Here is a 24,324-nt window from a genome sequence, read left to right as displayed (position 1 = left end):
CTTTGGAGGTCTGTTGCGATTGACTCTGCAGAAAGTTGGCGACCTCTGCGCACTATACGCCTCAGCATCCGCTGACCCCGCTCTGTCATTTTACGTGGCCTACCACTTCGTGGCTGAGTTGCTGTCATTCCCAATCGCTTCCACTTTGTGGTAATACCACTGACAGTTGACTGTGGAATATTTAGTAGCGAGGAAATTTCACGACTGGACTTGTTGCACAGGTGGCATCCTATCACAGTACCACGCTGGAATTCACTGAGCTCCTGAGAGCGGCCCATTCTTTCACAAATGTTTGTAGAAGCAGTCTGCATGCCTAGGTGCTTCATTTTATACACCTGTGGCCATAGAAGTGATTGGAACACCTGAATTCAATTATTTGGATGGGTGAGCAAATACTTTTGGCAATATAGTGTATATATATATATATATATATATATATATATATATATATATGAGAGAGAGAGAGAGAGAGAGAGAGAGAGAGAGAGAGAGATTTTATTTATTTTTTTGTTTTACATATTTTGAATTGTGCTGTGTTCATTTTCTGTTGGTAGGGTAGGTTGTGTGTAAATAACTGAAAAACAATAAATACATCTGAATGAAGCATATTTTGTCCACTCATGAGATATTACGATTAATCGCAATTAACTACAAGAAAACATACGATTAATCACGAATAAATAATTTAATCGTTTGATAGCCGTAATATATATACTATTACACACTCACCAATCACTTTATTAGGAAGACCTGTACACCTTATTTATGCGATTATCTAATCAGCCAATCATGTGGCAGCAGTGCAATGCATAAAACATTCTTTGTAAGGAGAAAAGAATATAATGAAAGTGAATGGTGACTGAGGCTAAGATTCTGCCTAATATTTCCTCTTGTATTCCACAGATGAAAGAAAGTCGCATGCACAGAACAACAGTCTGTCTGTCATGCAAGCATGGCAAGAAATATGAAAAGTAAACCTTTATGATTGTACCACAGTCAAACAATTGATATTCTGTTAATAGAATATACTTCGGGGCCTGGGTAGCTCAGTGAGTAAAGACAATGACTACCACCCCTGGAGTCGTGGATTTGAATCCAGGGCATGCTGAGTGACTCCAGCCAGGTCTCCTAAGCAACCAAATTGGCCCGGTTGCTAGGGAGGGTAGAGTCCTCGTGGTCGCTATAATGTGATTTGCTCTAAGTGGGGCACGTGGTGAGTTGTGCATGGATGCCGCGTAGAATAGCATGAAGCCTCCACATGCGCTATACCTCCGTGGTATACAAGCCATGTGATAAGATGAGCGGATTGAGGTCTCAGACATGGAGGCAACTGAGATTCATCCTCCGCCACCCGGATTGAGGCGAGTCACTTCGCCACCACGAGGACCTAGATCGCATTGGGAATTGGGCATTCCAAATTGGGGAGAAAAAAACCAATTCAGAAAATTAGGTTAGATTACTTTAATTTCCACAGCCATACTGGAATTTGCATGAACTATATCCTTTTTTTTTTTTTTTTTTAACCATGTTGGTGCAAAAATGCCCTCAGTGTAATGTAAGCAAGAATACTTAAAGGTGCACTCAGTAAGTTTTTAGCTGGCTGTTATTATTGATCTAAATTCAGTCATTCACTCCTCACTAGTTAATAAGTTTTGAATTTGAAGCGCTCCGACTAAGTTTATACGCCTAAAAACAAATCAACCGGCTTTGAAATGAATTACTTTAAAATATTTAATTCCAAGAAAAAGATATTTTAAAATCAAAATAATAGCTTACAAAACTCTGTGCTTAACATCTTTAATGAGGGAATGAACTTTTTGCTACTCATCATTGCGAATGATCAAAATCCAGACATTCTCACATTTAAGAATTCAAGAGCCCTGCGTAAAAATCAAAGCCCAACATCTTCTATCCTTCCTCCATAGTCAAGTTCATTGAAACCATTAGTTGCAAACATTCAAATGCAGGACAGAATAATGAAAAATAGAGTGTATTTAATGAAAACTTTAATGAACTTATTGTTCAGTTTAAAAACAGATGTTTTGCTGTTTAATTAAATAGCATTTAATAGATATATTGTAAATACTGTATATTTGTTAAAAGAACATTTTTTTTTGTTTTGTTTTTGCCTTGTTACATTTGTGGTTACATGTTGGACTTTCGGTTGTCTTGAATCACTTATCATAATGCCTGGTCCTCATGAATGACATTCAATTATGGATATTCACAGTTTACAAAATAAACATGTATTTGATGTAATGACATTTTTAAATGCTCTTCTCACAAATCCATTTAAAGGCATCATTACATGGATAATCATGCACCTCTGATGATGTAATTAAAGCACAGTTCTCTGTTCTTTGACCATCGGGCTGTCCAAACCTCCAGAACCTGAAACAAGAGATCAGCATTAGATCTTCATTGCTGCTTTCTGTGTGATATGATACTGACTGTAAGGATCATTCATTACATAATTATTAAATTAATACAGTGGTTTCTCACCCAGAGTTCAGTGTTTTGCCATTCACCCATTTCCAAGTGCCTTCTTTCTCACTATCAGTCAGACCAATCCAGACATTTTCTTTACCAGAATTTTCCTTAAGAAAATCCTGAGAAGAGGAAACAACAACACATTTATATCGTAAACTTATTTACACATTTCAAGTGACCCCTCCTCCTCTCAGCAACACACACACACACACACACACACACACACAAACACACACATGTTGGTGCAGCTATCATTATGAGGACTCTCCATAGACTTAGTGAATTTTATACTGTACGAACTATAGATTCTATCCCCTAACCCTAACCCTACCCCTAAACCTAACCCTAACAAAAAACTTTCTGCATTTTTACAATTTCAATAAAACATCGTTTAGTATGTTTTTTAAGCGATTTGAATTATGGGGACACTAGAACTGTCCTCTTAAACCACATTTATAGCATAATACCCTTGTAATTACCAGTTTGTAACTTTAAAAAAATGTCCTCGTAAACCACTTAAACCTGCCCACAAACACACACATACAAACACACACACACACACACACACACACACACACACACACACACACACACACTTGTTTCTTTGTGTTGTTTATGATCATCAGATCTGCTCCTTTCTCTATACAGTATCTTCTGCTTTCATTCCAGCTCTTTATCTCAGAAGAAATGTAGTAAAAACTGAATTGATAGTAAATCCATCCATCTGGAAACACAACCAGTTCAGCTATTAGCCATTATTCATAACCACACTGAATTGCACACCTTATTTGTAACAGGTTTTATACATCGATATTATATAGATTACCCATTTCACGAAGAGTCTTCTGCAGTTCATTCTTCTCCTGATTGAACTGTTCACTTTGTTTAGTTAGGTCGTGATTCTCATTTGTTAATCCATCCCTCTCTTTTGTCAAGTTTGTATTGTTGTTGAGTAGCTGGTCTCTCTCTTCTGTGAGTTTAGTATTATTGGTAAGAAGCTGTTCTCTCTCTTCAAATATGTTTTTATTCTTGGTGTTAAACTGGTCTTGTCTGGTCTTTCTAAAGAGTTGAACACACAGCACTATGACTGCAGTCAGCAGAAGAACACACAGCACCCCCAAACACACTGTAGCTGCTCTGAAGTTTCTGTTCCTCACACACTCACTTCCTGGGAAAACATGAAGATAAATATTTCTTAACCATTATTCAGCTGAAAATGTGTGTACGAGTGTGTTAATTACTATAATGAAGTGAGTCTCAGTACCTGTACGATGAGGTGTTTTGTGTCTCTTTGTGTCCTCTGTCTCTGTCCTGACAACATGACTGCTTATGGTGTCTGCATTGATATATATATTCATCTCCTCACCATCTTCTCTCTTCATCTCCTCTGCCCAATCGATGTTTATATTCTCATAAACACTCTCCGCTGTATGTATCTGAAACATCTCTGTTGTATGTATCTGATCTCTTTGTTTTGTGAGGTTTTAATAAAGTAGCTGGTATATGGTGTGGCTGGTCTGATGATTCTCTGCAACGCAGTCTAATTTCCTATGAGATCGGAGATATTTTTATCACCCCTTCTACGACAGGACATACAGAACTTGCACATACCCAAAAAGCAGAAGTAATTTAAGCCTAATGCATGCAGGGCCATCACTAAAATTCATAGGACAGTGAGTGGCCTGTGTAAGTGTTGTATGGTGTATCAACCTCCCGAAGACATACTGTTTAAGCCCACATCCCTAACTAATCTTTTAATTCACAATAGCTTTTTTTCACTTCCTATTTTAACAGGTCCTTTTCATTTTCAGCCACACAGATCTCATCAGTTGTTCTATAAGTCACTTTCACACATACAGGCTTTTCAAAAAACAAATTACTGCATTTTTTATTTTAGGGGCAATGTGTGAATGCGGCCTTTTCGGAAATACATGTAAATTTAGTAATGGTTATTTCCCTGAATGAGAAGTTGTAACTACCTGAAAACTAAAGTTTTGATGTTATGGTGTAAGATTAACTGTTTGAGCATGTACGAGGTCAAGACGTGGTAATGTAAGACAGAGATAATTCAGTTTCTGCCGCATTCCCTTTCGCAATGAAACACCCTGGCATTATATTTTTAAAGCATCCTTTATTAAAGTTCAAATAATAAGGAAGAAGGTTATGAAAATTGTAGGGCTTTACTGGTTGTTTAGATCAGTGTTACTATCAGAAATAATTAATAGTTATTTCTTTAGTTATTAATTAATATTTAAATTCATTAATTGAATCTAACTCATTAAAACCTCATATGGGGCTCAAGTAAATGTAGTGTGCTATGTTTAGGAGTGGGTTTGGTTATTAGCAATAATTAATAATTATCAAAGACAATTATTAATTGTTAAAATCAATAGAACATTGATGAGAATCAATGTTAGCTTTCTTAATCCTTTAAATCAACAATTATCAAAGATAATCGTTAATTGTTAACATCGATGAAACATTAATTAAAATTAACACTAGCTTATTGATCATCCAAATTCAATAATCATCAAAGACAACCATCAATTATCAAAAATCAGCAGAATATTAATAAGGATTAACATTGACGGGGCACCACCCTGGAATCAGGGACTAATAACCAGATAGCATAACAGTCTCAATATTAGATTGTTTTCTTAGGAAAATCGACATCCGAAGAATATCGATTTTCTGGAAAAAAACAATGAATGAAGAATTCGAGCACTGACATACCATCAGCATGACACAGGCATAGGCAAAACAAACCAAAATGCTTCTCTTTGTAATATAAACAAAGTTTATTTATGCAGTAATATCAATTAATAATTAATACAATGCAGTCAATAAACTTCCGACTTACAACTACAAACTAAACAGTGATATGATTGGATATGGCAATCAAAATAATCCTATAACACATGAGGGGGTGTGTGTGTGTGTGTGTGTGTGTGTGTGTGTGTGTGAGAGAGAGAGAAAGAGAGCGAGTGTGTGTGTGGTTAGTATGAGAGAGAGAGAGAGAGAATAAAGTGATGGCCCTAAAGCCGATTTCGCGATCATGGGAGAGAAAGCAGCTGTTAGTTTATCGCTCAGAGATGCGGTGGACGGCTCGTAAAACAGTCCTGTGTTCTTTGACTCTTTAATGGATAAACTTAGTTTACAGGTCTCACCCGCGATGGCGAAAATGCACAACAGTCCAATTTGGTTGGACCACAATACAGCAAAACAAATTCGTGATAATTAATACCCTGAGTATTAATAATGAGCGGACATGGCAGTCCGTAAACTGTACAAGCAAAAACCTTGAAACACAAGAATAACACACTATAATATTCTATCTCTGCCCAGACGTAAACCTCTTACTTGAATCGCATGAGGATGCAGAATGTGTGTTCATCCGTCTTTTAACTCAGACTCGGTTCCTCGAGGCTCGGGTGATGACGGGAGGTGGGCTGGCGGAGAACTCAGAAATGTCGACTTGATTGAAGATGGAAGAGAAATCTTTAATCTCTTCACTTCTGCAGGCAAACGGATGAAGATGCGTATTGCTCGGCGGTCTCCTTTGGATCCGTTAGAGTGTTCGGTTGAACACAGAGTAATCTCAACTCGTCCAGCGAGATGGAGATTATATGGCCACAGTTTCAAGTCGGATGTTACTTCCTTGTGCCACGAAGCTGCACCTGAGAGCAGCGATGAGCTGTATCTACACCCGGCAAGCAAAGTTGCTGGAAGCAAATCCCGGAAGCATTTCAGAGGTATTTCTACTCCTGATGATGTCATAGTTGAGGGACGTTCTGTTGTGTGCCTCATCCAATAGGAGTTGAGAGTTTGATCCTTTAGTGAGCAAGGCTTCATGGTATTTGTAGTCTGTTTTGGACTCCCTTCGTTTGATTTTGGCACGGTGTTTATCAGTAAGATTTACGACTTGGTATGTGGGGGCCTGAGTTAGGTTTTTACGACTGTTTTAGGCCTGCCTTTGTCCTCTATCTTTATACATGAGGCCCAACAAAATAAACTCTGAAACTGGCATTTCTCTGTGCAGCCAGCACCACGTCAGTGAGTTGTGTGAAGTGACTGGGGAAGAGATTGAATCTTCTACCGGCTGATGCACACTCTGGCACTGTGATGCTTGTCACTTGCGTGTGTTTGCTGCAGCTAGATTATAACGTAGTGAATCATAATATACTGTGCGTGTCATGTTCACTGTGTGTATTTTATCATGAAGAAAATCAGTGATACGCAGCTCTATTAAGAAGAGAAAGTTTGTTTTTTTTTGTGAGTTGATGATGGATCAAAGTGAACATAAAGGTGAGGGTGTAGTCTTAGCCCATTATACACTGGAACAAAATATGTTTTTGATTAGTCTTTTTTGGCTTGTTTTCTAAAATAATATCTAAAATTAATTTAAAGCAATGTACATGTATTTTAGATATACTGCAGAAGAAATGTTATCTGAGAATGTTGAATTCAGTATTTAATCAGGGCTCAACATTAACGCTTGTCTGCTTGTCTGGGACAAGTGGATTTTTGAAGGGGCAAGTGAAAGAGAATTTTACTTGCCCGACCGGACAAGCAGACTGATTTAAACGTCAATAATGGAAAAATAACCGGCTTTATTTTTGATAGCCTAGGCCTGTGTCACTTATTAGAAAGTTAATATTCTTATTCTGCTATTGAAACTAAACAGTGTAATGTAAGCAAGAATACTTAAAGGTGCACTCAGTAAGTTTTTAGCTGGCTGTTATTATTGATCTAAATTCAGTCATTCACTCCTCACTAGTTAATAAGTTTTGAATTTGAAGTGGGGAAGCTTATCAAAACCAGCATTACACACGCTCTGACTATGTTTATATGCCTAAAAACAAATCAACCGGCTTTGAAATGAATTACTTTAAAATATTTAATTCCAAGAAAAATATATATATATTTTTAAATCAAAATAATAGCTTACAAAAACTCTTTAATGAGTGAATGAACTTTTTGCTACTCATCATTGCAAATGATCAAAATCCAGACATTATCAAATTTAAGAATTCAAGAGCCCTGCGTAAAAATCCCATCCCAACGTTATGCAAACATTCAAACACTGGACAGAATAATGAAAAATAAAATAAAAATAGAGTGTGTTTAATGAAAACCTTAATGAACTTATTGTTCATTTTAAAAACAGAAGTTTTGCTGTATAATAAAATAGCATTTAATAGATATAATGTAAATACTGTATATTTGTTAAAAGAACATTTTTTGGTTTGTTTTGTTTTGTTTTGTTTTGTTTTTTCCCTTGTTACAGTTGTGGTTACATGTTGGACTTTCGGTTGTCTTGAATCACTTATCATAATGCCTGGTCCTCATGAATGACATTCAATTATGGATATTCACAGTTTACAAAATAAACATGTATTTGATGTAATGACATTTTTAAATGCTCTTCTCACAAATCCATTTAAAGGTATCATTACATGGATAATCATGCACCTCTGATGATGTAATTAAAGCACAGTTCTCTGTTCTTTGACCATCGGGCTGTCCAAACCTCCAGAACCTGAAACAAGAGATCAGCATTAGATCTTCATTGCTGCTTTCTGTGTGATATGATACTGACTGTAAGGATCATTCATTACATAATTATTAAATTAATACAGTGGTTTCTCACCCAGAGTTCAGTGTTTTGCCATTCACCCATTTCCACGTGCCTTCTTTCTCACTATCAGTCAGACCAATCCAGACATTTTCTTTACCAGAATTTTCCTTAAGAAAATCCTGAGAAGAGGAAACAACAACACATTTATATCGTAAACTTATTTACACATTTCAAGTGACCCCTCCTCCTCTCAGCAACACACACACACACACACACACACACACACATACACACACACACAAACACACACATGTTAGTGCAGCTATCATTATGAGGACTCTCCATAGACCTAGTGAATTTTATACTGTACGAACTATAGATTCTATCCCCTAACCCTACCCCTAAACCTAACCCTAACAAAAAACGTTCTGCATTTTTACAATTTCACTAAAACATCGTTTAGTATGTTTTTTAAGCGATTTGAATTATGGGGACACTAGAACTGTCCTCATAAACCACATTTATAGCATAATACCCTTGTAATTACCAGTTTGTAACTTTAAAAAAATGTCCTCGTAAACCACTTAAACCTGCCCACAAACACACACATACAAACACACAAACACACACACACACACACACACACACACACACACTTGTTCCTTTGTGTTGTTTATGATCATCAGATCTGCTCCTTTCTCTATACAGTATCTTCTGCTTTCATTCCAGCTCTTTATCTCAGAAGAAATGTAGTAAAAACTGAATTGATAGTAAATCCATCCATCTGGAAACACAACCAGTTCAGCTATTAGCCATTATTCATAACCACACTGAATTGCACACCTTATTTGTAACAGGTTTTATACATCGATATTATATAGATTACCCATTTCACGAAGAGTCTTCTGCAGTTCATTCTTCTCCTGATTGAACTGTTCACTTTGTTTAGTTAGGTCGTGATTCTCATTTGTTAATCCATCCCTCTCTTTTGTCAAGTTTGTATTGTTGTTGAGTAGCTGGTCTCTCTCTTCTGTGAGTTTAGTATTATTGGTAAGAAGCTGTTCTCTCTCTTCAAATATGTTTTTATTCTTGGGGTTAAACTGGTCTTGTCTGGTCTTTCTAAAGAGTTGAACACACAGCACTATGACTGCAGTCAGCAGAAGAACACACAGCACCCCCAAACACACTGTAGCTGCTCTGAAGTTTCTGTTCCTCACACACTCACTTCCTGGGAAAACATGAAGATAAATATTTCTTAACCATTATTCAGCTGAAAATGTATGTATGAGTGTGTTTATTACTATAATGACCTGTACGATGAGGTGTTTTGTGTCTCTTTGTGTCCTCTGTCTCTGTCCTGACAACATGACTGCTTATGGTGTCTGCATTGGCATATATATTCATCTCCTCACCATCTTCTCTCTTCATCTCCTCTGCCCAATCGATGTTTATATTCTCATAAACACTCTCCGCTGTATGTATCTGAAATATTTATGCTGTATGTACCTGAGCCCTTTGTTTTGTGAGGTTTTAATAAGGTAGCTGGTATATGGTGTGGCTGGTCTGATGTTTCTCTGCCACTCGGTCTTATTTCTTATGAGATCAGAGATATTTTTATCACCCCTTCTACGACAAGACATACAGAACTTGCACATACCCAAAAAGCAGAAGTAATTTAAGCCTAATGCATGCAGGGCCGTCACTAAAATTCATAGGACAGTGAGTGGGCTAAGTGTTGTATGGTGTATCAAGCTCCCGAAGACATACTGTTTAAGCCCACATCCCTAACTAATCTCTTTAGTGAAAGAGAATTTTACTTGCCCAACCAGACAAGCAGACTGATTAAAATGTCAATATTAAAAAAATAACCAGCTATATTTGTGTTAGCCTAGGCCTGTGTCACTTACTAGAAAGTTCATATTCTTATTCTGCTTTTGACACTAATCCAGAACATGTAATTTTATAATTCACTAGCGGTCTAGTAACTGTGCCCTGTTTGATTGACAGGCAACGTATGTGTGTGTGCTGAACATGCGCGTGTGTTCCGAAAATGCTCGCACTAGTGCACACCTTAAAGGTCAAATACATTTCAAAATTCTGCCAAAATGCCCGTCTTGGTGAGGTATTCATGTAAACAAAGAGCGATGTCTAAAATCAACGTAAACAGTGGAGAAAAAAGCAGATTTGATTTAAAATGTTGGATTTGTAAGTATAAATGTAAGCTAATAGACCTGCTGCTGTCTAGTGTAGTGTGTCATTATAATAATCAAACAACCATATCAAGAAAATGAGAAAACACTCACTGCTCTTGACTACGTTACTTTAGTAGTTTTAAAAAGTATTAATGTGTTATAATCATACATTGAAGACCAGTGGTAATTTTATGTTGCATGTCATTCAGAATTTTTACTTGAATACTTGATAGCCTACTGCTGTTAAAAACTTTTAAATCTGTTAAAAAGAGCACATATTTATCTTAATTTTTTTTCTTATTTTTTTCTGTTATATTTAATCTATTTCTAGTCATTGCTGTTTTTTATTGTTATTTTATTACTGACTGTTTACTAGTCTTGAATAATTACTTAAGAACTTGAAACCATTCTTCCATGATTAACATATTAGTTATTCAGAGGTTAAAATAGAATTATTATTTGTTATGGTATTAAAGCTGGTGTTGAGAATCGTCAAATTTCACTACCGACTACTGAAATTTTGGTATTGTGATAATGTATAGCCTATATTGTACGAAGTAGATCTTGCTGCAATAACATGAAAAAGTAGATCTCATTCCATAGAACTATGAGCATCCCTGCAGTAAATGATGGCGATTGAGGTTTTTCTTATATTATACCATACATAACATAAAATAATCATCATATAACAGTAGCCTCCTCTCCTACACAATGCAGTTTACATTTCAAGTTCAAGGAAATCCACTGTTAAAAAGACAAGTTTAAAAAAAAAAAATCAATAAATGCATGATGTTTCCAAAGTCAACGAGTAATCGTGTTAAATAATTGGGATCTCAATACTGACCAAAATAATTATGATTATGATTTTCGCCATAAATGAGCATAATCTGAATTCATAAGATGAGCAGCCAATGAAAATTGATGGCGAACAAGCTATGAAAGTGGAGAAAACATTTAAAGGCTTAGATCCCTAAAAATGAAAATGCTCTCATCATTTACTCACCCTCATGCCATCCCAGATGTGTATGACTTTCTTATGGTAAACACAAACAAAGATTTTTAGAAGAATATCTCAGCTCTGCAAGTCCAAACAATGTAAGTGAATGGTGACCAAAATGTCTCTGTTACTGTCGCAACCTCCGTTCCCTGATGGAGGGAACGAGACGTTGTGTAGATCCTGGGCATGATATGCCATAGTGATGGCGTCAATGACCCACGGAGAGGTCCCACGAGGGCACGAGGCGCAGTCTGGGGGGTTTAACCTCCTCGCGCCTCTCAGGAACCTGACGACCAAGTCGTGCTTCCCAAAATACTTACCGTCTACTGCATCGTGATGTGCCGATATAGCAGCTAGATACACCCTCCAGCCTCTCCTGCAGAAAGGAAAGCACTGATCCAACTTCACATCTCTGGGGGTCTTCGTGTCAGGAAGAACACCACTTAGCGAACAGATGCCACTTCAGGTCATACAGGCGCCTCGTAGTGGGAGCCCTGGCCTGAGTGATCGTGTCTACCACTGCCGGTGGTAGGCCACTTAAGTCTTCCATGTCCCGTCCAAGGGCCAGACATGGAGATTCCAGAGGTCTGGTCGTGGGTTCCAGATGGTGCCCCGTCCCTGAGATCAATGCCCCGGATCACTGGCAAAAGCCTCCGCAGGGCAAGTAATACTGCCAGCAACTCGAGGCAGTTGATATGCCAACAAGGGGAGGACCTTGTACTGGTATGCCTGGCCCTCGAAAGCAAACCGCAGGAAGGGTCTGTGTCGAGATAAAACTGAGACATGGAAGTACGCGTCCTACAGGTCTACCGCCACGAACGAATCTTGATGCTGGACACTCGCTAAAATGCGTTTTTGCATCAGCATCTTGAACGGGAGTCTCTGCAAAGCGGTTCAGAACTCGCAGGTCCAAGATTGGACGCAACCCATCGCCTTTTTTAGGTACAATGAAGTAGGGGCTGTAAAAACCTTTCTTCATCTTGGCTGGAGGAACAGGCTCTATCGAGTCCTTCTGTAGGAGGGAAGCGATCTCTGCGTGCAAGGCAGCGGCGTTCTCGACTTTCACCGCAGTGAAGCGGACACCGTTGAACCTGGGTGGGTGCCTGGCGAACTGAATCGCATAGCTGAGTCGGACAGTCCTGATCAGCCACCGCGATGGGTTGGGGAGCACAAGCCACGGCCCCAACCTCCGTGCGAGGGGGACCAAGGGAACAATCGTGTCGGACGTACCGGCGGGCGGGGCCTCACGATGGGGTGGAGCTTACTTACCTGGTTTCTTGTGAGGAAGAGGTTCGTCCTCGTGACCCATGGAGACCATCACATCGGGGGCGGATTTGTGCCACAGCTGGGAGAGAGAAACGGTGCCCGGTGGTCATGATGACAACGGCCATGGACACCGAGTGTGAGGCCCAGGAAGTGAGGAAACTGCTCTTTTCTTGAGAAAGTGGGTACCGCAGCCTGTTGGGCATTTGGCGAAATCAAAAGAAAAGGAAAACAATGATTCTCCACCCGGCCATCCACCAGGGGAAGGAGTGGTCTTCTTACCAGCACCCGAAGTGCAGGTTCCCGACTTCCTGGGCTGCCCATCTCAGGGGCGCTTCGAAGACTTTCTTGGGTTCTTGCCGGCTGGCCGTGAGAAGGGTGGCGTCTGTTTCCTGCGGGTGGCTCCACGCTGAGGCCGGCCCACTGGGACGGGCTGTGGTGGAGCCGGTGTTACCTCCACATGGGGACGCCCTTGGCGACAAGCAGATGGGGTGCAGGGTCTTGAGCCGCACCGGGACAGGATGTGCTGGATAGCCTCCGTCTGCTTCCTCACCACTGAAAACTGCCAGGCAAAGTCTCTGACGGTGTCGCCGATTAGGCCAACCTGGGAGATGAGGGCATCAAGGAATCGAACCTTGTCAGCCTCTCTCAACCAAGCCAAAGGTGGCGCTCCTGGACCACCAGGGTGGACATCACCTGCCCGAGAGACCATGCCGTGACCTTCATCACCCAGATGTAGAGATCGGTTGCCGAGCGCAGCTCCTGCATCAATCCTGGGTCAGGACTACCCTCATGCAGTTCTTTAAGTGCCTTGGCTTGGTGCATCTGCAGGAGAGCCATGGCATGCAGGGCGGAAGCGGTGCATCCAGCAGCACCGTAGGCCTTAGCCGCCAGTGATGACATAAGCCTACAGGCCCTGGACGGGAGCCTCAGATGACTCCACCAGGTGGTGGTGCTCTGTGGGCACAAGTGCACCACGACTGCCTGATCCACCTGAGGAATCGCCGAGTACCCCCTGGCCGCCCCACCGTCGAGGGTAGTGAGAGCAGAGGAGTTCGCGAATCGGGTGCGGGCAGTAAAAGTTGTCTGCCACGACCACATAAGCTCCTCATGCACCTCCGGGAAGAAAGGGATGGAGGCGGAGCACGGCCGTGAGCGGCGCTCTGGCCCCAGAAACCAATCGTTGAGTCGCGAGGGTTCGTGGGGGAGCGGAGGGTTCCACTCCAGCCCGACACTCGTGGCTGCCGGGCAAGCATGGCTGCCAGCTCCGCGTCAGCCTGTGACTGGACCACCGCACCCGAGGGTGGGAGTCCAGCTGAGTCTTCAACATCAGACATGACGAGCCTGCTCTCCGATGCTGCAATCGATAGCTCATCCTCCTCGCGAGTCCCGAACGAAACCACGAACTCACCCTGAGAAGGGCTCGCGGTCTCATCCCAGAACTCGATCAGGGCATACGAGCGTGCTGGGGAACGGGAGGTCCGTGGGGGTTTTCCCGGCGGAGAAGCTCCCATTGAAGTCCCCAAATTGCCCCCAGTTCTAACTGACTCAGCCTCACACCCGTAGGTAGAAGGACCGAGACGGGGAGCTGCTGGGGTGGCTTTCCCTTTGAAGAAGGAAAGCCGCGACCGCAATGTAGCAATGGTCATGTTCTCGCAATGAGGACATGAACAATCCACGAATGATGTTTCCACGTGGGTAGCACCCAAACAGAAGCATCAGAAGCGGAGAGATAGCGACCGCAACCAGGAATAATACACAAACGAAAAGGCATCTTGAAAAAGATGTTTTCGTAGGTGCCACTCTATTAGAAGGGAAATACATTCTCTTTTAGAGAAAATATGCTCTTTTTTTCTGCTGCTGAAGTGCCCAGGGGTGTTCTCTACGCAACGCCGGTGCAAGAGGTGGAGAACCGCTGCAATGCGCCATAGAATCCAACAGCTCGTAAGAGTCACAGAGATGACTGGATGGCAGAGTAATTCAGCTCGCTGAACACAACCACTTGGCTCCGAAGAAAAAATCTGAATGAGTGGCTGCATTCCAGCTCCTTTTATACCCGTATGTCCGGGGGAGTGGCATGCATATTCCACTCGCCAATTTTCATTGGCCTTTTCTGAAATATCAGAGATGTCTGGGGCTTCCAAGATCGACCCCTAGTGTCACTTCATCGACACAACGTCGAGTGAGTGACAGAAGGGGAACTCCAAAAGCTCCAAAAAGGAGATACAATCAGCATAAAGGTAATCCATAAGACTCCAGTGGTTTAATCAATGTCTTCTGAAGTGATCCGGTTTAAAGTTTCATACTACATTTGACTCCAACTTCCCAAAATGTGGCATTGATACATCAAGGTGCTGAAAACTAGTGAAACGCGATGAAACCAAAGCTCCAAAAGTGTCTGATGCATGTGTACATAAACCAGGTTTTTGGTACAGGGGCCACATCGGGCTTTAAGTAATACATGAGGGGCCACATTGTATTCCATTTGAGATACAGTGTTTTGCATTGATTCATTCTTATCTTTTAAACCCAGAAATAGTTGTGTGCCCATGAATGGACACAGAGTGGCTGTATCACAATTAATTTGCACAGAATATTTCAATACTGATCATTACGATTTTTCAAAGGGGAGAAAAAGAGAGAAAGTGAGTGAACCCTTGCATGTATGGTTGCCAGATTGGGCATATTAAGGATAAGATTGGGTGGAAAATATCCAATTTGTCTGTTGCAGTTTTCAAAGTCGTTAAAGGCTGGATTAAACTACATGACTTTAATACCGATTTTAGTTCCGATTTTCAGTCATGCAGAGTCAGTGCTAGTCGGTGCTAGTTGATGCTGGTCAGCTCGGGTCCAGGTTAACAGATTTCACAGAAAATTGTGTAGTTTATAATGGGTTTTTTACCCTCTGACTATGATTCCATCTAGTCGAAAGATATCAATATCAATATTTTTTGAGCAGACTATCCTCAATTACAGAGGAAATCTCGTAGTATATGATGCTCCATGACTCAAATCTGAAGTTATATGGTGAGCAAACAATGGAAATTGTGCCGAATCATGTGAAGAGTGCATTTACATCATGTGGAGAGTGCATTTTCACACTTTTGACACTACAGACTCATGGAGGTGCACACAGGCCTGAACATGGACTGGATGAACATCAGCTGTTTTCCATTCTCCCTGATAGCTTTCTGGGAACATTGATTTACAGTTATGTTCAAATTGGAATTTATAATGAGCCATAAAAGTGTAAAAAGTTAAGGCAGAATATATATAATATTTATATTACATATTAATTCTTAAAATATTGAATGGCAAAAGCATAACATCAATCATAGCACAACGACATATATTATTTGGCTTCTTGATATGCCAGGGCAGCGCATTGTTGTTTTAAGTGCATGTTTGTCTGTTTATGTGAATAAGATAAAAAGAGGGGCTAAATGGATTTTGGAAACTTTACCGTTTCGTTGCTTAATTGTGTCTTTAAGGTTGTAAAATATCTGCTTTGGTATTATGGTTGAAATGCGCTTAAATTTCATCTTCACTTTGGGCGTTTTTTATTTATTTATTTTTAACTTCTGTCTGTTTGTATTTTAAAAGTCGTATAGTGTAATATAGCCTTAAGTCTATCACAGACTGACTGACTAAATCAAATGCAAAATGGATTGCTTTGCTGTGATTATAAATAATCTACGTTTCTTTTTTCTTAATAATACCAGACTAATATTTTATGTTTTTATGGATTAGCTTTGTTAGATGGACAGCTCGGCAAGTCACTATAAATAATGAAACTTTAAAATATGTCACTTTCAGTGTTGAGTAACGTTAATTTTAAAAGTAACTCTTTTAAATATTGCGTTTCTCCTTAAAAAAGTAACAAAATTAATTAAAAAGTAAAATGTTACATTAATTTTGCGTTACTTTTTTCTCACCGCCACTCTCTTCTGCTGTGCATTCAATACAAATACAAGAGATATGTAGAGACATTACAGGTCATGTTAGCTACTGTACAATACTCATGTCAAAAAAGCATACTAAACAAACAGATATTTAGGAAGTCTACAATAATTAGGTCTTCATTCATATTTATAATAAAGACTCAATAACAGGAATATGCATGATTTGTTTTTCCATTGACATGGCAGCCAACATGAATAATGAAGAATAACCACTGTCTTACCTAAAGCAGCAAAGTCCAACACTTGAACCTGCATCATATATGTCATCATGTGCTGTGCCCATCAACAATGCTAGAGTCAACTTGAGATGTTTTTCAGAAGCTAGTGTAAAATTCAGTTGGGAATGCCAGCCTAACAAATTCAAGGAAGTTTGATGAATAAATCACACTTAAATAATCTCAGTGCACTCTTGTTTTGAGTTGATCCACAGTGTGTACTGCGGACAGCCTACAGCAAATGCGCATGTTGATACAACTTGAATGGAATCGTTTTTATGCTACCAAAATATCATAAAAACATCATTTTGTTTCACAAATCACATTACTTGTTTATTATAGAACAAAAATGTTGAATATTTTAAGAAATTAAGACTTTTCTCTGCATACACAAACCATGTAGTACGTTGCTCACAGCTGCTGATCCAGAGACAGCTTTTTTCATCCCATTCTCCCAGTTACGGGGAGCTCTAACATGTAGCAGTTCAGCTGCATAAGTCAGTGAAGTATTTCACCCTGTCATGTCATGGCCAGTGGAAGGCTAGTCTTATAATCCCTCTGCCTAAATGTGTTTAATGCAGCGTGTATTTACACCTGAATCAAACGCGTGTCACTCAACAAATGTTGGATGTTAAATGCTTTAACACAGAGTAGTTCTGATGCAAACTGATCCTAGAGAAGTAGTTACGGGCAGCTTTAAAACAAAGCAATTCGGATGCACAAAAAGTCAGCGATCATTCCACATTTTATTTAACTGTATAATCATGCCTTGGCCATGGGAAGACTTCTCCAGGCTTATGCCTGTGCAATATTATACCACGAAAATGTGTGTTTACACATCAAAGTATCACCATAATATTACATTTTTGACAAAATGTTCATTGTCATGACAATGGCAAAGTTTATGACGGCTCATCATGTAAGCTCCAGCGCACAACAAATCCACCACTGCAAATAATGAGTACAACTGGATTCCACCAAAGCATTCAGAATTACATTCCTTTACCAGCAATATTTTGCAGTTTTTAAAACATAAATCTCAGGGTGGGCTTAATGAAGACTTGTTGTGCTCTGCCAGTCACTGATAAGCATGGCTCAAACTCTCTAGAACTTCAGTACCCATCATGCGCACACATACTACAACTTCATCGTGCATCGCTGATAAGCAAGCCTCCCACTCTCTAGAACTACAATACCCATCATGCACTACGCCCCCTTCCCAAAGTTTGCACACTTTTACTCCTGATTTATTGCAATACAGGGACAGTAGAGGTGTACAAAAGCAACGCGTTACTTATTTTAAAAAATAACTTGTATATTATGGTCTAGAATAAAAAAAGATCATGTTACTTTACCTCTTACTCGAAAAAGTAATCTGATTAACGAGCGTTAATTTTAACGTGTTACCCCCAACACTGTCACTTTGGAATATGTGTTTATAAGAATGTGACATGTAGGAGACATACTAATTTGAATGATTTTATAATATGACATTATTGTCATTAAGTTGAAGTTTAGTGTGTTAATACTCAAGGGACTTTCTCAACTTTAACTTTTACTACATTGTTGCATTTCTTTCTTTTTTCTTTTTTTATCTTGTTGCTTAGAATGTTTCAGTGATTTCAAAGGAACTAAGGGCATGACTTAAGTCTGTGATTGAATAAAACAAGACTTTGTGACAATTATTTAAAATCAAATTACTCTTAGCAATATACATCATAACTTCTGGACAAACACGACTTCTTTCTACGCAAATTAGGCTTATTATACTGTAAATCGTGCTTTATTCACAAATTCACCATCGTTACACCCCACGACACTGCAGCGACACTGGGGGGTGCAGTTTGTCTTCAATTTCTGTGTTTCTACCAGACTATTGAAGTGCAAATAGCCGCACTGTGTGGCATGTGCTATTGATAACTAGTGCAACTATTCACTCCGATAACAGATTATTCATTATGTGAGCTATCAGGGAAAGAAAATCTAACAGGCAGATGAAGAGATATTCCAGAGATATTATAAAACTAAAACAACATGAGGCAAAGAATTCTCAGTGTCCATGGCAGAAAGCAAGCCCTTATCAGCTAACTTATAAAGATAGCCTAAAGGCACGGTCAAATGTACTTTCGCATGGCAAAATTCCACGGGCGAAATACAGTCACTTCAGTGGGAATCTGTGTGATCATGAATTTCGCACAATGGATTTACGGTGGCAAAGAATTAACCGACGAGTTTTTTTTTTGTTTTGTTTTTTACGGCGAGTTTCTTTTTGACTTCACTCTCCCTGTGTATAAAGTGCAGCATTAAAAAGAGGCTGCTTGACAATAAATGTTTTGCTGGTTTCACAAGCGCTCAATGCCCGCCAAAACCTTCATCGCTCGGGGAATTTTGCCATACTGTCATATCCTCTCGATCTGTTCCAACAAGAGCCCCTTCCCCTGAGTACTAACACCAACCCGAACTACACTTCCCAGAATCCCCCTCTTCCTGCCATTGACTCTCACACCTGATCTTCATTCACTATTCAACTCCCTATGTATATAAACTCTGGTCTTACCACACTTCTCTGCAAAGTCTTGCCAATTCACCCTGTTGTCTTGCATTTCTGAGCGCTATCATTATCTACTGCCTGCCTGTTATTGATTACTGCCTGTTCCTTGGATTACCCCTTTGTTTACCGTCTTTGATTTGTTTACTTATTTTGGACTGCTTACCTGGTTTTGACCTCTGCCTGTTTGACTACGATTGTTATTAAACTCAGCACATGGATCTTCACTCTGTGTCTGACTCTGACTCGTTACGCATGCAAAGGAAAATGTGATCATGCCTTAATAAATAAAGTCTGGCAAATACTCAAGGATGGATTAAGACTTCATATTGCAACTGGACATTATCATGTGCCATATTCAATGTTGTATAAATTCATATGCTAGTTTTGAGTGAGGAGCAGAACAAAAATGCATGTTGTCATCCACTAACTGTTTCCTCTGAGAGACAAAGTTTTCTTCCTCACAGGGGTGCTAGAAGTCTCAGAAATCAAAATCCTTCATTAATCTACACTTTTTTCTTTTTTTTTTTATCCTTGTCCTGTAATAATAAATAACTGTGATTGGCCTATCATGACCAGTGGAGAGAAAAGAATCAGGTACCATGTGACAGGTCGTCAATGTGCCGCATCAGCAGCAGTCTGAACAATAAATGACACCTCAATAATGATTTTAAAGTTATTACAGTTTAAACATTATTCTTTGAACAACATTATGGACAAACATTAACAGCAAATATATTATCACGACAAAATCAAAAGTAAATTGAATGTAACTTGAAGGTAGACATAAGTACAATGAATGTATAAAAATGAATATATGTATATGAATATGAGTAAATGATTGCATTTGGATTATAATTACACAAACAGAACGTCCTGGTTACTTTCGTAACCTCCGTTCCCTGATGGAGGGAACAAGACATTGTGTCGATGTAGTGACTCTAGGGGTCACTCTTGGGAGCCCCAAACACCTCTGCTTTTTTTAAAAAAGGCCAATGAGAATTGGCGAGTGGAATTTGCATGCCACTCCCCCGGACATACGGGTTTAAAAGGAGCTGGTATGCAACCACTCATTCAGGTTTTGTGCTGAGGAGCCGAGACCAGGTCCCGGCCATTTCAGCGGATAGTTCAGCATTGTGGCAAGAGGGACACAACGTCTTATTCCCTTATGCCCAAGGAAGACGCAGTTTGCCGACAGGGAAGCTATTTTGCAGAAAATATCACATGGGGTCGTCTTCGGGGAACCAGCACATGTGAAGCACTTACCTCAGTACAGGGGCTCATTAGCGCACATACTGGGCTGGTCAGCGAGTTTCTCCACAAACTCAACTGCCAGAGGGCTAAGGAGGAATGTCATCCAGGGATCACTGTCTGTGAACACGACTGGGAGTCAAGAGCGCACGTCTTCATCTCAAGGGAGGGCGCTATGCGCAAGTGGTACACCCGGCCAGCTGTCCTGGAACTTGACATGCAACGGGAGCATAGACCGCCTTGACGGTTGATGTACGCTACCATTGCTGTGTTGTCTGTCCGGACCAACACGTGCTTGCCCTGGATCAACAGCCGGAACCTCCACAGGGCGATGCCCATTGCATCCGGCACCCCAGCCCATCTTAGAGGTGTCTAAGATGTTGTAACCACGATGCACCTGGAGACCTGCTCAAGGGGAACCCCTGCCTGTAGAAATGCAAGGTCGGTCCAAGGGCTGGAGAGGCGGCGACAGATCACCATGATGGTCACGCGATGTGTCCCACAGTGCCATGCCCATCTCGGGACTCGAGTCTGAATCTAGTGCTGAAGCAGTCTCATATGCATCAACCCGAGCGGTGTGGCCGCCGCTGAGGATGCCATATGCCCCAGGAGCCTCTGAACGCATTTCAGTGGAACTGCTGTCCTCCATCTGAACGCCTTCAGACAGTTGAGCACCGACTGCGTGTTCTCGTTCGTGAGGCGCGCTGTCATCGAGACTGAGTCCAACTCCAAACCGAGAAAAGAGCCCAGGAACCAATCGTTGAGCCACGAGGGTTCAGGGGAGAGTGAAGGGTTCCACTCTAGCCCGACGCTCGCGGCCGCCCGGGAAAGGTTAGGCATGTCCGTCATTTCCGCATCGGCGTGAGACTGGGCGACCGTTCCCGAAGGAGGAAGCCCAGCCAAAGCCTCTGCGTCAGACTGGACGAGCCCACTCTCCGATGCTGCGCTCGATAACTCATTGTCTTCCCGAGCTCCGAACGAAGTCGAACTCGCACTGAGACAAGCCGGCGGTCTCGTGTGAGAGCCATATCGGGGAAAGCGAGCGTGCTGGGGAATGGGAGGTCCGTGGGGGGACACCCGTCGGAGATGGTCCCTTTGATGTCCCCAAATCGCCCCCAGTGCTAACCGACGCGGCCTCAAACCTGTAGGTAGAAGGACTGGTGCGGGGAGCCGCTGGGGTGGCTTGCTTTCTTATGAAAGGCAATGTTGCCATGGTCATGTTCTCGCAATGAGGACATGACCCATCCACAAACGATGTCTGTGTGTGGGCAGCGCCCAGACACGTAAGACAGCGATCGTGGCCGTCAGAAGCGGACAGATAACGACCACAACCAGTAATAACACACAAACGGAAAGGCATCTTTAAAAAGATGTTCCGTGTGTGTGCCGCTCTTTTTTTGAATGAAAATATACTCTTTCAGAATATACTCTCTTATTTTCGCTCTGCTGAAGCGCCCAGGGGCGTTCTCTGCACTCCACGGGTGCAGAGGGGGAGAAGCCGCTGAAATGCGCCGTAAATCCAGCAGTTTTGAGGTGCATCTTTGGAGGGAATTGAATTCAGTGCACTGAATACAACCGCTCGGCTCCGAAGAGAAAATCTGAATGAGTGGTTGCATACCAGCTCCTTTTATACCCGTATGTCCGGGGGAGTGGCATGTAAATTCCACTCGCCAATTCTCATTGGCCTTTTTTCAAAAAAGCAGAGGTGTTTGGGGCTCCCAAGAGTGACCCTAGTGTCACTACATTGACACAACGTCGAGTGAGTGACAGATAGGGAACAGTTTAATAATGAAAATCATTTTTTAGAAATGCAATAATTAATTAAACAGAACACACATACATTTTGGCTTACTGAATGGAGTGTGCAGGAAAGCTTTTAAAAACATTATTTTTGCAATTCAATTTGGGGACAGTAGTGAACACTAACATAAACGTTAACTTTTCTATTTGTTTTGTCTTGGTGTCTTCGAGATAAGTGATAACAGATTTCTATGTATTTTAAACATATGTTGAACACTTTTCATACTTTACCCTGGGTTGGGAATTAATCCTGGGCATTCATATTTTGAGATTTTACACTACATTTGTAAACCCTGGGCTAAGATTTTTATTTGCATATTCATGAGGTTGATAACAATAATTAGACAAATACAGCTCACAGAACCTGTGTCAATAAATGAATCAATGAAACTGCTTATCTGTTGAAACGTGGCCTAGTAAATCCTCTCTGTTTGTTTTTCATCTTCTGAAACATACTACAAAAACTCATGCAAAAGGAATGCTGTCTCTGTCACATCAGTTATTGCGTTTGCCATCACTGTTCGCCATTGTACTGGTTTCCCTCTGACGGAGAACATAAACGTGCCTGAAAGTTTCTGTGACTGTACATAGTGCATGATTATTAAATTATTTAAGAACTGAGGGATTAATGATTGGTTGTCTGTTGCTAAACAACTTTCTGAAACATCCTGAAACACTGCATTGTTATAGCAGCATTTAATAACCACGAGTTAAAAGTGGTGCTAACCCCCTTTCAGTGTGAAACATTGCTTTAACCCAGAGTTAAAAGTGGGGTGTATGAAGACGATAACCCAGGGGTAAGCACAGTGTGAAAAGTCCCAATTTAAATTCTCCTTTCACAGACACCAACAAAAGTATGATGGCATGGATAATCAGCCCAATTTAATGACCTTTGCACAACACAGTCTTCATCACCAACTAAGCTGTTGGGTTTTCCACTGGACCAGGACCTAAAGCAACACATTAGCATTAGAATGTTTGTCTGTCTTTTTAGTGTGTGATTTGATAACTTGCTGTGAAGATAACTTTTTTCTTACCTAAAGGTCAGTTTCCTTCCATTGACCCATTTCCATGTGCCCTCTTTCTTGCTGTCAGTCAGACCAGTCCAGACTATGTTACCACTGGTAATCTTGTTAATAAAAATCTGAAAAGATAAAATATAAAATAATAATTTGCAACACAAACAAAACCATAAAACAGCAATTTTGTGAAATCAAACTCGCGCACACATACACACACACACACACACACACACACACACGTTGGTGCAGCTATCCTTATGAGGACTCTCCATAGACATAATTATTTTTAGACTGTATGAACTATATATTCTATCCCCTAACCCTAACCCTAAACCTAACTTTCTGCATTTTTACATTTTCAAAAAAACATGAACATGTCCTCATAAACCACATTTATAGCATAATACCCTTGTAATTACCAGTTTGTAACCTAAAAAAAAATCCTTGTAAACCACTTAAACCTGCCCACAAACACACACACACACACACACACACACACACATTTTCCTCTTTGTTGTCTATGATCAGCAGATCTGCTCCTCTCTGCAAACAGTTTTGTCTGCTCTCGTTTCAGGTTTTCCACACAGAGAGAATGTACTAGGAACTGATTCCATTACTTATCCATTTAAATTGATAAGATCTGATTAAATATTTCAGATTTATAAACAATATATACATTTTTAATTGTTCAGCAAAAGGGGTTTAATGCTTTGATTTAACGCTTCACTTTTTTACTCACCTTTTGGTTTTAGTAACAAAACTTAACATGTACAGAATGACATTTGTGTCTGTCTGCTGTGCATCCATTAAGAAATGTGAAGAGTAAACCTTTCCCACACATCTTCAGGGTTGCCAAGTCTCACACATTTGCTATGTGACATATGCTTTCAGGCTCTGTCTCATGCTCAAATACATCTCACGCCAAATAACAAGACAACGTACTTCAATCTAAAATAAATAAAACATAGCAACAAATCTTGCTTGTAGGATTTTTCCATCAATGCTA

General features: G+C 40.6%; 3 protein-coding genes across 8 annotated transcripts in view; 1 reads left to right on the top strand and 2 right to left on the bottom strand.

The window, feature by feature from the left end:
• Positions 1 to 24,324, top strand: part of LOC127433199 (cell adhesion molecule 2-like) — a 648,459-nt gene that overhangs the window by 424,217 nt on the left and 199,918 nt on the right. The window lies entirely within an intron of this gene.
• On the bottom strand, positions 609 to 4,067 carry LOC127433202 (C-type lectin domain family 4 member M-like). Of its 3 annotated transcripts, none has more exons than XM_051684932.1 (6): positions 3,755 to 4,067; positions 3,317 to 3,658; positions 3,087 to 3,214; positions 2,503 to 2,609; positions 2,325 to 2,391; positions 609 to 648 (listed from the first exon to the last, which is right to left on the bottom strand). In XM_051684932.1, the coding sequence occupies exons 1-6, from the start codon at positions 3,933 to 3,935 to the stop codon at positions 619 to 621; spliced, it is 855 nt and encodes a 284-aa protein (XP_051540892.1). In that variant the 5' UTR covers positions 3,936 to 4,067; the 3' UTR covers positions 609 to 618. The 3 variants fall into 3 exon arrangements, with proteins under 3 accessions (XP_051540892.1, XP_051540893.1, XP_051540891.1); XM_051684933.1 differs by lacking the exon at positions 609 to 648 and adding an exon at positions 1,352 to 1,387; XM_051684931.1 differs by lacking the exon at positions 609 to 648 and having other exon boundaries at positions 1,767 to 2,391; positions 3,755 to 4,063.
• Positions 6,750 to 9,663, bottom strand: LOC127433203 (CD209 antigen-like protein C). The gene is made up of 5 exons (XM_051684934.1): positions 9,379 to 9,663; positions 8,955 to 9,296; positions 8,725 to 8,852; positions 8,141 to 8,247; positions 6,750 to 8,029 (listed from the first exon to the last, which is right to left on the bottom strand). Exons 1-5 carry the CDS (start codon positions 9,494 to 9,496, stop codon positions 7,906 to 7,908), a joined length of 819 nt encoding a protein of 272 aa, XP_051540894.1. The 5' UTR covers positions 9,497 to 9,663; the 3' UTR covers positions 6,750 to 7,905.

Source organism: Myxocyprinus asiaticus, chromosome 43, assembly GCF_019703515.2.
Source record: "Myxocyprinus asiaticus isolate MX2 ecotype Aquarium Trade chromosome 43, UBuf_Myxa_2, whole genome shotgun sequence".
In the NCBI taxonomy this organism is placed as follows: domain Eukaryota; kingdom Metazoa; phylum Chordata; class Actinopteri; order Cypriniformes; family Catostomidae; genus Myxocyprinus; species Myxocyprinus asiaticus.
Note: the sequence above shows the minus strand (reverse complement) of the source record. Positions and strands in the feature narration are given on the sequence as shown.

Excerpts from the sequence above, each read along its gene's own strand:
- LOC127433202 (XM_051684931.1), bottom strand. The coding sequence starts at position 3,935 with ATGTTTCAGATACATACAGCGGAGAGTGTTTATGAGAATATAAACATC. Across the intron at positions 3,215-3,316 it reads GAAGACTCTTCGTGAAATGG|ATGGATGGATTTACTATCAA; the intron begins GTAATCTATATA and ends TTGTGTTTCCAG. Across the intron at positions 2,392-2,502 it reads GGCAAAACACTGAACTCTGG|GTTCTGGAGGTTTGGACAGC; the intron begins GTGAGAAACCAC and ends CTCTTGTTTCAG.
- LOC127433203 (XM_051684934.1), bottom strand. The coding sequence starts at position 9,496 with ATGAAGAGAGAAGATGGTGAGGAGATGAATATATATGCCAATGCAGAC. Across the intron at positions 9,297-9,378 it reads CAAAACACCTCATCGTACAG|GAAGTGAGTGTGTGAGGAAC; the intron begins GTCATTATAGTA and ends ATGTTTTCCCAG. Across the intron at positions 8,248-8,724 it reads TAAACAACACAAAGGAACAA|GATTTTCTTAAGGAAAATTC; the intron begins GTGTGTGTGTGT and ends TCCTCTTCTCAG.